Source organism: the organism of the source record quoted next (assembly GCF_019968985.1).
Source record: "MAG: Porospora cf. gigantea B chromosome Unknown PgB_NODE_783_length_11106_cov_117.964, whole genome shotgun sequence".
In the NCBI taxonomy this organism is placed as follows: Eukaryota; Apicomplexa; class Conoidasida; order Eugregarinorida; family Porosporidae; genus Porospora; species Porospora cf. gigantea B.
The window spans coordinates 1-11,106 of NW_027179258.1; the positions used below are offsets into that span (position 1 = coordinate 1).

General features: G+C 54.5%; 6 protein-coding genes across 12 annotated transcripts; 4 read left to right on the top strand and 2 right to left on the bottom strand.

The window, feature by feature from the left end:
- Nucleotides 1–25: 25 nt before the first annotated feature.
- Nucleotides 26–1,970, top strand: KVP17_001581 (uncharacterized protein; the record flags this gene model as incomplete). Of its 2 annotated transcripts, none has more annotated exons than XM_068517117.1 (1): nucleotides 26–1,970. In XM_068517117.1, a coding segment is annotated over one exon (1,945 nt), but the record flags the coding sequence as incomplete, so codon positions are not given. The 2 variants fall into 2 exon arrangements, with proteins under 2 accessions (XP_068371804.1, XP_068371803.1); XM_068517116.1 differs by having other exon boundaries at nucleotides 48–1,970.
- A 145-nt stretch (nucleotides 1,971–2,115) lies between these two features.
- Nucleotides 2,116–5,234, bottom strand: KVP17_001582 (uncharacterized protein; the record flags this gene model as incomplete). Of its 3 annotated transcripts, XM_068517122.1 has the most annotated exons (5): nucleotides 2,116–3,315; nucleotides 3,344–4,471; nucleotides 4,501–5,019; nucleotides 5,048–5,128; nucleotides 5,157–5,159. In XM_068517122.1, the coding sequence occupies 5 exons, from the start codon at nucleotides 5,157–5,159 to the stop codon at nucleotides 2,116–2,118; spliced, it is 2,931 nt and encodes a 976-aa protein (XP_068371807.1). The 3 variants fall into 3 exon arrangements, with proteins under 3 accessions (XP_068371807.1, XP_068371806.1, XP_068371805.1); XM_068517120.1 differs by lacking the exons at nucleotides 2,116–3,315; nucleotides 3,344–4,471 and having other exon boundaries at nucleotides 4,477–5,019; nucleotides 5,157–5,234; XM_068517121.1 differs by lacking the exons at nucleotides 4,501–5,019; nucleotides 5,048–5,128; nucleotides 5,157–5,159 and having other exon boundaries at nucleotides 3,344–4,408.
- A 52-nt stretch (nucleotides 5,235–5,286) lies between these two features.
- KVP17_001583 (uncharacterized protein) lies at nucleotides 5,287–7,668 on the top strand (the record flags this gene model as incomplete). Of its 3 annotated transcripts, XM_068517123.1 has the most annotated exons (7): nucleotides 5,287–5,337; nucleotides 5,366–5,556; nucleotides 5,584–5,745; nucleotides 5,775–6,022; nucleotides 6,049–6,505; nucleotides 6,533–6,884; nucleotides 6,913–7,668. In XM_068517123.1, the coding sequence occupies 7 exons, from the start codon at nucleotides 5,287–5,289 to the stop codon at nucleotides 7,666–7,668; spliced, it is 2,217 nt and encodes a 738-aa protein (XP_068371808.1). The 3 variants fall into 3 exon arrangements, with proteins under 3 accessions (XP_068371808.1, XP_068371810.1, XP_068371809.1); XM_068517125.1 differs by lacking the exons at nucleotides 5,287–5,337; nucleotides 5,366–5,556; nucleotides 5,584–5,745; nucleotides 6,533–6,884; nucleotides 6,913–7,668 and having other exon boundaries at nucleotides 5,788–6,063; XM_068517124.1 differs by lacking the exons at nucleotides 5,287–5,337; nucleotides 5,366–5,556; nucleotides 5,584–5,745; nucleotides 5,775–6,022; nucleotides 6,049–6,505 and having other exon boundaries at nucleotides 6,847–7,668.
- Nucleotides 7,669–7,674: 6 nt separating this feature from the next.
- KVP17_001578 (uncharacterized protein) lies at nucleotides 7,675–8,364 on the bottom strand (the record flags this gene model as incomplete). Its single annotated transcript, XM_068517112.1, has 1 exon — nucleotides 7,675–8,364. The coding sequence occupies one exon, from the start codon at nucleotides 8,362–8,364 to the stop codon at nucleotides 7,675–7,677; it is 690 nt and encodes a 229-aa protein (XP_068371799.1).
- Nucleotides 8,365–8,488: 124 nt separating this feature from the next.
- On the top strand, nucleotides 8,489–9,985 carry KVP17_001580 (uncharacterized protein; the record flags this gene model as incomplete). The annotated part of the gene is made up of 1 exon (XM_068517115.1): nucleotides 8,489–9,985. The coding sequence occupies one exon, from the start codon at nucleotides 8,489–8,491 to the stop codon at nucleotides 9,983–9,985; it is 1,497 nt and encodes a 498-aa protein (XP_068371802.1).
- Nucleotides 9,986–10,048: 63 nt separating this feature from the next.
- On the top strand, nucleotides 10,049–11,106 carry KVP17_001579 (uncharacterized protein; the record flags this gene model as incomplete). Of its 2 annotated transcripts, XM_068517114.1 has the most annotated exons (2): nucleotides 10,049–10,528; nucleotides 10,557–11,106. In XM_068517114.1, coding segments are annotated over 2 exons (1,030 nt in total), but the record flags the coding sequence as incomplete, so codon positions are not given. The 2 variants fall into 2 exon arrangements, with proteins under 2 accessions (XP_068371801.1, XP_068371800.1); XM_068517113.1 differs by having other exon boundaries at nucleotides 10,049–10,594.

Here is an 11,106-nt window from a genome sequence, read left to right on the forward strand (position 1 = left end):
TCAGACAGTTGTACTCTGCTTTCAGAGCGGAGTCGGCGTTGAGGAGAATGTGGGGCGGAGGAGGCGGCTTCGGCTCCGCCTCTGGAGTGCCAGACATAGAGGGCGTTGGTCAAAGCGGCCCCCCTCAGGACCGGGCCAGAGCTGGGCCGGGGTCAGGCGTGAGCTCCGCTCAAGTGCAGGGTCTCCTGTCGGCGAGATCTCCTCGGGCGCCAAAAGGCAAACGTGCCACTATAAGCGAGGAGGGAGATATTATCGGTTCACATGGAGAAATTGTGGGCAAGCTTGACGCCAATGGGAATCTCTGCGACCGTAATGGTCGCGTGATTCTCACCGCAGCTGACATCTTGTCTGGCGGAGTGGAAGTGACCATTGACGGCCAAAAAATCGTGGTGAAACCAGAGGACCTTACCAAACTGGTGCTTGGAGGTGGCATCGATGCCACTTCTGAGTTAGTAAAACAGCTTGATGCGGCATTCCCGATACCGGCCAACTACGACTTCGAGGAGTCTCTGCCTGCAGGCGCACTGAAGCTGCCAGCTGGTCAGTACCGAGGGCCTGGAGGGCCATTAAAGGAGATGCCACCAGGCTTTGACAAGTGGTGGGCCGAGAAAATCGAAGAGATGAGGACAGCCAAGGCAGAGGCCAAGGCTGGAGCCACGTCAAAGGACGTTGCCACGAAGGCTGACGCCCCCGGAAAGGCAAAAAAGCCTGGCAAGCCCTCCAAGCCTGGCAAAAAACCAGGCGGCAAGCCTGGAGGCCTCAAAAAAGCTGGCGGTTCCAAGGCTCCCAGAAAGAAAGCTGCAGCCAAACCGGCCAGCAAGACGAAAAAGATGTTCTGGGACCTGCCCGACACCATAGAGAATACCATATTCGATCGATCACTGCCTCTGGGTGTTGACGTGGGCGACATTGAGGCCGAATTCGCCAAGAAGGAACCCGCAGCGAAGGAGGCCGGTGAGGCCGCTAAACCTAAAGTGGTGCAACTTATCACGGATCCCAAACGTGCCCAGGGCATGAACATTGGCCTCGCGAGGTTTCGTAAGATGGGCTTCGACGAGCTCAAAGAGGCCATAATCGAACTGGATCCGCAGACCTTGGACGAGATGAGCACGGAACCTCTTGTGGCAGCTACCCCAGAGCCTGCTGAGATTCAGCTGGTGAAGACGTTCCTGGACGGGGGAGGCGACATAGCGTTGGCGGACCGCCCAGAACAATTCATCGCGGCTGTGATGGATGTTAAACATCTGAAGCCCCGACTCGAGGCGCATCTGTATAAGCTCCGTTACACCGAGAACTTAAAGGACTCCCAGAAATACGTGGACTTTCTAACGGAGGCAATAGGGCTGGTTACACACCACGAGGGGTTCAAGCGAGTCCTCACAACAATCCTCAAACTGGGAAACGAGATGAATGGCACTGCTGTTCGCGGTTTCAGACTATCGACTCTGCCAAAGCTGGCGGACGTGCGATCTTCTCTGAAGCCAGTTCGAACCGCGCTGCAGCTTGTCATCGACTGGCATTTCGCGCAAGACCGCGAAGCTCTGAGCTTCATCGAAGATTTCAGATTCGTCATCAGCAAAGTAGTGCGCCTTGAGAGAGGGCCGCTAGAAGCGGAAATTAAAGAACTCCGCGGAGGGCTAACGAAGGTGCAGACCGTCGCCAAGGCGGCTGAGGAAGACATGGCAGATCCTCTGGGAGCTAACCTCGCCACCTTCCTCCAAACAGCAGCACCCGAGATGCAGAATTTGGAAGAGACATTCGAGCAGTCCTTTTCAGACTTCACCGCCCTCTGTATTCTTTTCGGAGAGAAGGAAACTCAAGCGAAAAAAATGCAGCCCAAAGATTTCTTTGTTAACGTGTCAAAGTTTCTTGTGGATGCTGAGAAGACCTACAAGGACCTATTGGCAAAAGAACTGAAGGCGCAGAAGAAAGCCGCCTTAACTGCAAAACGAGCGGGAAAAGCTGATTAGAGAGGTCGAGACTGGGTCACGAGCACGGCAGCTTGGGCGTCAATCGTGATTTCTATGTCCTGTGGACCACCGAAGGCGTCTTCAAGCCGCAGACAGCAGTGCCTAATTGCGCCGCTCACAAGCCTGTGTGCTATCAACCATAAACTCACTGTCGTAGCTGGGCTGACTGGACGAAATGGTCGTCATGCAATGCTGTTGGAGCCCATGCCAGTCGCCCGTCGTCGGAAACGGCAGCCTTGCACCGCAGGTTGGAGTAGGACTGCACCCGGACGGCTTCGTTGGGGTCGCGGGGGATCAGAAGCCGGTGAGGGGTGCCTTTCACGCTGCCGCTGGCGAGCACCTCTCCGTGGCCCATTGCCAGTTCAGCATACACGTGACTCTCAGGAACGCCTGGCGCTTGAGAGTGCACAATGCAGGACATCTCAACAGATGCGTCGAGAGGCTGGATCAGAACAGCCATATGCGCCTTGTCAATCTGAGAGAGCGACAGAGCAGCGGAGGACGAGTACAGGGAAGCCAGCACCTCCAGTATGCGCGCGTGCACAGTAGACTTCACCGCGGGCACTGACGAGAACAGTCCCGCTGCGGATTCGCTCTTCAAGTCCTCCACGTTCGCGGACGACCGGACCATGCAGAGCTCGCGATCTCCCAGCAGGCGGCTTACCGCCGTGTCAACCCGCGACGCCATGTCGTCCGGAAACCGAAGCTCTGTGATCAGCTCCTGTAGGCGACCGGCCAGAGTAGCCTTTCGAATGTTGTCCTGGGTGGTTAAGAGGTCCTCCATCAGACAGTTGTACTCTGCTTTCAGAGCGGAGTCGGCGTTGAGGAGAATGTGGGTAGTGCTGAACGGCAAAGCCAACGATTTCGGAGCGTCGAATTCTGCAGAGGCCGCGATGCCTTCGAGTTGACCGCACCTGTGCGCCTTTGACCCACATAGCTCCTTCGAAATCTCCTTGCCAAAATACACGTCCCAAGTCTCCAGGTCCACAGAAGGCTGGGTGTGAGGGCGTGCCTTGCGATCCCTTTTGGTTGGCGCGATGAACGGAGCAGGTTTGATGAGTGACGAGTAGTCCGAGGCCGTAGTGTCGAGTGAGACAAATTTCCCGACTAAACTCATCACGTGACGCACCGCTTCCCGTTCAACCCAGTCAACAGTCACCATCACTACGCCTTCTTGGCGGGCCCGGACGCCGAGATGGGAGAGCGTCGGAATGGATTGCCGGGCGATCAATCCCACAACCCGTACACGCGTGTTGAGAAGCGCGCCGATTTCGCCGTCGAGACCGACTACCTGCTCATCGCCGGATAAGTCGTCAACAAGAAGCACGACATCCACCGAGGCCTCCTGCATTAGCTACACCTATCGATCTCACTTCGCAGACAACTCGCGACACGAGTTGCGACGCCGGAACCCTGTCAACGTGCACCAGCAGACAACCTTCCCTAACACCCGCCGCAATTACATCAACAGGGGGAAGTCCTAGTCTGCCACAAGCCAGCCGGTGCACCCGCGAGACAAATTTCGAGGTCTGGAAGACCACGTGACTCCGGACGCACCCTTCTCCCAGCCGCAGCGCTGACTCGCGCTTATTGGTGACCAGGGGCTGGAGGCTCAGGTTGGCGTCGTTGAGGACAAGGAAGATGTCAGCCACGTCAGCGTGCCAGTTCAGCAAGCGGCGCGCGAAGCAATGGACCAAGAGCCAATCATGATCTCCAACGATATTCTCGTTGAGGATGCAACGGGCCTTATCGATACACTCGAGTTCCGCATCGAAAGGAAAAGTCAGTCGAAGATGATCGATACCGGAGCCCAAACCTCGAAGGAGTGCCACCACCGCCGATTCTGTGTTCTCGATTAGTAGGTCGAGTTCGGAGAGCAGGGCAAAAGCCCGCTGTTCCAACCTTAGGTCGAGAAATAAGCACTGCGTTCGTGTTTGCAGCTCGGACTCTCCATCGTGAATCTTACTGACCAGGCTAGCTCGGGCGCGTCGGACGACGTCCAGCTTCGCAAGAATTGACGCGACAGAGTGTGAATGCGGCGTCAACAGCGCCGTTTTCGTCTCCTGAGATACAAAATCGGATTGGGATTCAACCAATTCTCGGAGATTTACGTCGTTGAAAAAGGCCTTCAGTTCGCTGTAGAATGTCTCCATCTCCGCAACCAGGGACGGGTTACAGGAGGACACACGCAGCTCCTCCAGTATTTCGCGGCAGACGACAAGGTCGGCTGGATCGCAGCAACGGTGGATCTTGTTCTGCAGCTGTGTTTTGATCCTCAACTTCATTTCTTTAGGGATGTCGTTGCGATGGGCGATGTCACGAATCCTGGTCAGAGGCTGGGCCACAGTGAATGAGTCAGCGAACGAGGGTAGCATAGGAAGCATTTCGCGTAGGAAAATGCTGGCGGCGAGAGTTTGCTCTTGAAGGCTGTGGAACATGACCTGAGTAATTCCTCGACTTGCAACGGCGTGAATGTTGGGCCGGAAGTGTCGGCCATCCTCCTGAGTCACGCCTCCACTTGGTATCTCACCGGACAAAATGCGTATCCTTGGTGGATGAGCTTCACGAGCATAACGCAAAGGCTGATGGACTCTCGGTCATGGGATTTCTTGACGGATTCCAGCACCAGATGCAGTCGTTCCCGGTAGGAAGATTTCGTCTTGGCCTCTTCTACGAATGGGTGCGCAATGTCCGGCCTCGCCGGCGTTTCTGGCGGAGCCCATGCCAGAACCGCCCTCTCGGCGACGGAGTGCTCTGAGTACTCCTCTGACAAGTCAGTTTCCGTAGCGAAGACGGACTCTGTCGATAAGCTGATGTCTCTGAAGCCGAATCGACAGCGAATGAGAAGGACGTTCCCGTGCTGTTGGGATTGCTGAAGTACTCGGTTCTCGCAGTTCTCCCATTTCACTCCTCCGTCTCGTCTTCGGATGATGAACTTGAACTCAGCGCATCCGTGACCCACTGAAATCGGACTCGAGTACCAAAGGGGAAACCTGTCAAGAGAGGTCGTCAGCTCGAGGGACTCCTCAGGATTCCACTGGCCCAACTCCTGAATGACTGTATACACATCATCTTACCTTGGTTGCCCCTACCACACAGACACTCTCCCCCAGCTTGGTGATCTCACAAAGGCACTCGAACACGTACTTAACATTGTCCTGCGTCACGTGCCGAGAGGTGGCTCACCATGCTCGATTGCAAATTCCGCCAAATTGGGATGGAACACGACTGGGGGTTGAACAGCGACGCTTCTCCTGAGGCCATGTTCCAGCAGGCCAATGGGCCCCGCTGGCGTTCGAACAATCCGCGCTTGCGGATGCGCGAGGCCACCCTCAATGACGACGCAACACTCCGGTTGTGGCTTCACGTGAGGGGAGTCTCTTGCAGACACGCAGAAGAAGGCACGTGAGAGCCTTGACAGAGGCTTGCTGGTGTTTCAACCAGCAGTGCCAGAGGAGCGACCCGCGCTTGGTCGCCTCGACTCCTTGCGGACGGACGATGATGACCGGCACGAGTGTGAGGCTGACTATGCTGGCAGGCGGCTCATCACTGAAGACTTCGTAAGATGCCCGCCACACAAAGAGGAGTAGGGCTGTGGGACCTTATCCATCAGAGTAGCATGTTGTTCTGCTGAGCTGGTCATCGTCCTGATGGCGATTGCCTGCGGTCCGGCTCACATGGAACTGTTTTACGATCAACTGCATCTTTTCGGTTCATTCGTGTTCATCATCCCATTTACTGTGCTGAGCGCCTTCGTTGGTTGCGCGATTCTCTGGTGGCAGTCCTCGACCCCTCAACACGCAGCCTCGAGCTCTGCATGGGCTCGCTGTTACACAGCCGTTGGCCATCCGTGCTCGACCACTACAGCTGGTCTCTCCGCTGCTTCACCTACCTCACGATGAGTGCCGTGTCCGTGCGAACCGCCACTGTCCTGACTCGGCTTACGCCGCTACTGTCGCTGTTCACTACAGCGTATGAGGAGCCCTATTTCACGCCTGACGGCTTGACAATGTTCTGCGAAAGCCAGCCGACATTCGAATCGTGCATAGAGCGTAGGGGCCTGGCCCTCTTCTCACAGACGCACCCATTGTGAATACCGACGTCTCCGCGTCCTTTGAGGATCGTTGCTCTTGGTCGCAACTGAGTAACGCCTGCGAAGTGTCCAACGTGACGCGCTTTTTGCTTGGCGACTGGACATCCAAACAGCCATCACAGGTGGCTGTGTTTGTGGTTCTGATTTCGGTGGAGCTCTGCCTTTTCACCATCAACCACAAACTACGGCGGCTTGTCTTGGCGCCCACGCTCTTCATCGTCGCAATCATGATTCTGGGGATCTTTGGGTACGTAGTTTTTTTCGTAGCTATGCCAAAGGTCTCTTCGGAGTACGCGCTGCCAGGAGTGGATTTGAATTTGCTCTGGAACCCACTCCTCTGGCTGAATATGCTACGGTCTGTCATCCAGTGTTATGGCCTGGGCTTCATGGTGAACCTTGGATATCTCGTTCGCCCTTCGGTCAACATACCGCGGGCGGCAATGTGAGCTCCGGCACAATCAGCACCCAGAACTTTTTTTTTCGTACAACTGTTGATCGCGGTCAGCTTCGCCGTCATTCCTATTGGTGGAATCGCTTACGTAATGATCGACAACAGCATATCCTGGGAACGGTTCCGGTCTTTCGACATGGATCTGTACGACACACTACTTCCCTCTCTGATCGCATCGCAGGACTCCATGAAGGTTGGCGGATGCGTCATCGGTATCCTGGCAGTCAGCATGGCGCTTCTGGTGGCCCATGAAACATTCGCTCTATCGATCTACGAGCTGCGAAGCATGCCCCGGCTCGTATCTGTGGTTCACATCGCCACTACTATTTTCCATGTGCTGTGCGGGGTTATCTACCCTAAGAGATACCGAGTATGTGATGCTTACTGGTATAATGCAGGCCGTCGCTGATGTCTGTGACTTTCTGATCGCCGTCCCGCTGCTGATCCTCGTCGTTTGTGCCACATGGGTGGAGGAGCGGCACAAACAATACGCATCTGTGGGGCGCGGCGCCACTTTTACGTTCAACTTCGGTATTTGGCTCCTGAACATCTCCACAGTAGGGGCAGTTATGCTGCAGGAGAAGAGGTGGGCTGGCGTTCTTACTCTAACCAGGCATTCCACTGTGAGCACTGTTCAGATCCTGATCTGCGGGGTGTCATTGATATCCGTCACTGCTGCCATTGCGATGGGAGGAATGCGTGTCTATAAAAGGAGAGCGGCAGCTATTAAAGATGGGGGCTTCTCCTCCTTCTCTTCTCTGCCGTGGTCTTTCATGCTGCTCACGCTGGGGAACATTGAAAACTTCCGAAACAACATCAATAGGAAGTGCTGTGGTGGAAGCAGCGTCACCTTCCCTCTGATCTGGGTTGTTACTCTGAAGTTTGCCGTCCCAGGCCTGCTCGCCGTCTACCTCGTCGAAAGTCTTAACAAGTACTCGTACGCTTTGCAGTTGGCGTCCGCGAACCCCGACAACCGGAATCTAGTTCTCTGCATGGTTCTGGCTGTCGTATCCATGAGCTGCTGCCAGATGTTTCTGGCTGTTCCGTTCAGACCGCTTGTGGAGTGGCTCACCTACGACGGGCGCAGGTGGGAACGGCATGCATTTGGAGACCATATGACTGTTTCATTGCGAAGCATAGGGCGAGTTGATTGATGGGGATTAAGTGAACAACGGCAACACATTCCTCAGACTGTCGGCGCTCTTGTCTATCAGATCCTTTTGATAGACGTCACCGCATTCTAAAGCCGATTGACCAGCGAGACAATTGCGGAGAGTGCTCATGAGCTCACGTGTGTCTTGGGCGTTGTGGGCAGCCCTTTTCCTCTCCGCTAGTCTTCCGAGTTCCAGCTCTTCGCTGACAAGGGAGCCAGCGTAGGTGGACATGCCTTCGTAGAACGTTGCCATCTTGTCGGATACGCTTTGTGGGACCGCGATCTCTTGTATATGACTGACGCATCCAAGTCGTTCCAGTCGACACTTCTCCGTTCCCACCTCCCAGAGGCAGTGCGTAAAGACAAGGTGACATTTAAGCAGGTCGGAAGCTGCCTCTATGGGCGCCTCCCCAACGAGTTCCAGCAATAGATTCGGAAACCAGGGGTTGACACGGTCCAAGAAGTTTTCGTCCTTCATATTCCAACAAGCAGACATGCAGACGGATCCGTCGTAGTGGCACTCGTCCATGTCGTCGTCAGCGCCTGGCAGGGACAAAAAAGGCTTCTGAGCGACAAAGCCGCAGCCCAAGAAGGCACCCGTGCACGCCGCGGTGCAGTGCAAACTAGCGAGGTTCTGATCCTCGGTGCTCAACGCGCCAGCGGCACAAAGTGTCACGAGCCAGTACAGCGCGCACATTGGCAAACTGCGTATTTGGATTAGAAGGCCGAGAGCATTCAAGTAGGGAACCCGACAGAAGGCAGATAACTACTAAACGCTGACATGAAGTGACAATTATACGGTAATTTCGGCTCCAGAAGCCATGACCAGAGAGGAGGGTTCCAGGTTTCGGTTCTTTGGACATATTTGTTGCCAGGCCAACCACACTGTCCAGCATGAGACTACCGTTATCCACAAGGTCGAGGATCCATCGAGATGCACGGCGCAGTACTTAGACGAGCTTTTACCGAAAGGGCACTCGACAGGTGCACCTGATAAAGTAGACCCGCCACTCCAACGAGTGCTGACAGATACGATAGTTCCCAATCCACCCATCCGAGCCGTGCCTGAGAAGGTCGAGGAACCGCTAGGTACGGGAGCTCGAGGTCGGGCCCGTCCGCAAAAAGAGAAGGCAGCCAAACCCAGATCAGAACCGACGATGGTGCCGTCGTCATCCACCCCGCCTGTGAAGTTCGACGTCCCTAGACGAGCGTATTTCAAGAACTCGGCTTCCTACTGTGCGTCAAGTGCGTCGTGGACCTTAGAAGAAGACCGAAAAGCGCTAGTCCGAAAAATCGAGCGCGACACGGAGCTTGTGAAGCTGCAGAATCGCCTGAACTCCGGTTTGGAACACGAGAAGCAGCGCTGCAACGGAAAGGTGCGCAAAGACATCCTTCGCCCGAAAGGCACGTCAGACGTGGCGGTATGTGTGGCCAACAGGTTTACAGTTGGAAAGAAGGTAGGCTCTGGATCGTTTGGCGTGATCTATCTCGGACGAAATCTTTATACCGGTCTTGAGGTCGCTATCAAAATGGAACACGTTCGTCGGCCGAATCCACATCTCATTCTGGAATGCAAGATATATGGCTTGTTGCAGGGCGTAGCCGGCGTCCCCAAACTATTTTGGTATGGGGTGGAGGGCGAATACTGCATCATGGTCATTGAGTTGCTGGGACCGAGTCTCGAGGATCTGTTTTCGTACTGTGGCCGGAAGTTCAGGCTGAAGACTACTCTGATGTTGGCTCATCAGATGATTGACCGGATAGGTGACGTTCAGGCAACTGGTATAATCCACCGCGATATAAAGCCACACAACTTCCTCATCGGCAGTTCCAACAGGGAGAATCGAGTTTTCGTCATTGACTTCGGACTGGCAAAGAGATTCCAGGACGGCAGTGGAAGGCACATTCCATATATAGAGGGCAAGTCATTGACAGGAACAGCCAGGTATGTATCTATCAACACTCACATTGGCATCGAGCAGGCTCGGAGGGACGACTTTGAGTCACTTGGCTATGTGTTCGTCTACTTCGCGCGAGGGAGCCTGCCTTGGCAGGGCCTTCGTGCACAGAGCAAGAAAGAGAAGTATGAGAAAATAATGAAGAAGAAGATCGGTGTGTCAGTGAAGGACCTTTGTCGAGGGCTTCCAGCAGGCTTCGAGAAATATCTCGACTACTGTCGGAAGCTCTCGTTCACCCAAATGCCAGACGTTGACTACATGAAGGGTTTAGTGACGGGAATGATGGCTGACCACGACTACGAGTTCGACACCAAATGGGACTGGAAAGCCGGGCTGGAGGACGAGGAACGACAAAAGTGATGGAGCTTTGAATTAAATTCGCCGGCAGAATAGAATCAGTTTGTAGTTTTGTTTTTCTAACCCATGGTGACCCACGCCATCTGTGCCCCAGACCACGACGGAAATGAAGTTTCAATCTACGAGGAAGACGAGCAGACATCTGAGGAGTCATTCTCCAGGATTACGCTGACTGACACGTTTGAGAAGCTGTCTGTAATCGGTCAGGGAACATATGGAAAAGTTTACAAGGCGAGGAACAAGAAAACGGGTTCCTTGGTGGCACTGAAGAAGATTTTCATTCACAACAAACAGATAGGAATTCCGACGACGGCTGTAAGGGAAATCGGTGTGCTCAAAGAGTTGCGTCACCCTAATATCGTGCCGCTGCGCAACGTCATCATTGACCAGCGCAAGGCCCGCCTCTTTCTGGAATTCGACTTGATACAAATGGACCTTCGAGACTACATGAAGTGCTTCCACAATCGCCGAATGCCTATGATATCAGTCCGAAGCATCATACGGCAGATTCTGCTAGGGCTGCAGCATTGCCATGGGAAGAATATTGTGAGGCTCAAAGGGTTGGACGAACCAGGTGCATCGGGACTTGAAACCCTCAAACATACTCATTGACCCTCAACCCTCGGGCGCCAGGCTAGCTCCCACCACCAGCCGGGCTAACCGAGTCATGGCGGGCAACCATGGCCACGAGCGAGTTTTCGTGGCCGACTTCGGTCTTGCACGGTATCAACCGGAAGCAAAAAAGGACTTGACACACGAGGTGGTGACTTTGTGGTATAGAGCACCAGAGGTCATTCTTGGACGCAACGATTATGACTTTGCTTTGGATATGTGGTCTGTGGGATGCATTCTAGGAGAGCTGATTTATGGTCGAGCTCTTTTCGCTGGCGAATCCGAGGTGACCACTTTATACAAGATGTTCCAGGTGCTGGGTACACCCTCTAAGGACTCATGGGTTGCCTCGGCTGTCGAATTCAACTCGCAGTGGCCGCAGTGGCCCCCGAGGCCAGACGTCTGGTACCAACTGAGACCCGGCTTCATGGAAGACACTGAGTACCACTTGGCCGTCGACCTTCTGACGAGGCTGCTGAGGATTGACCCTCGAGAGAGACCATCTGTGGATT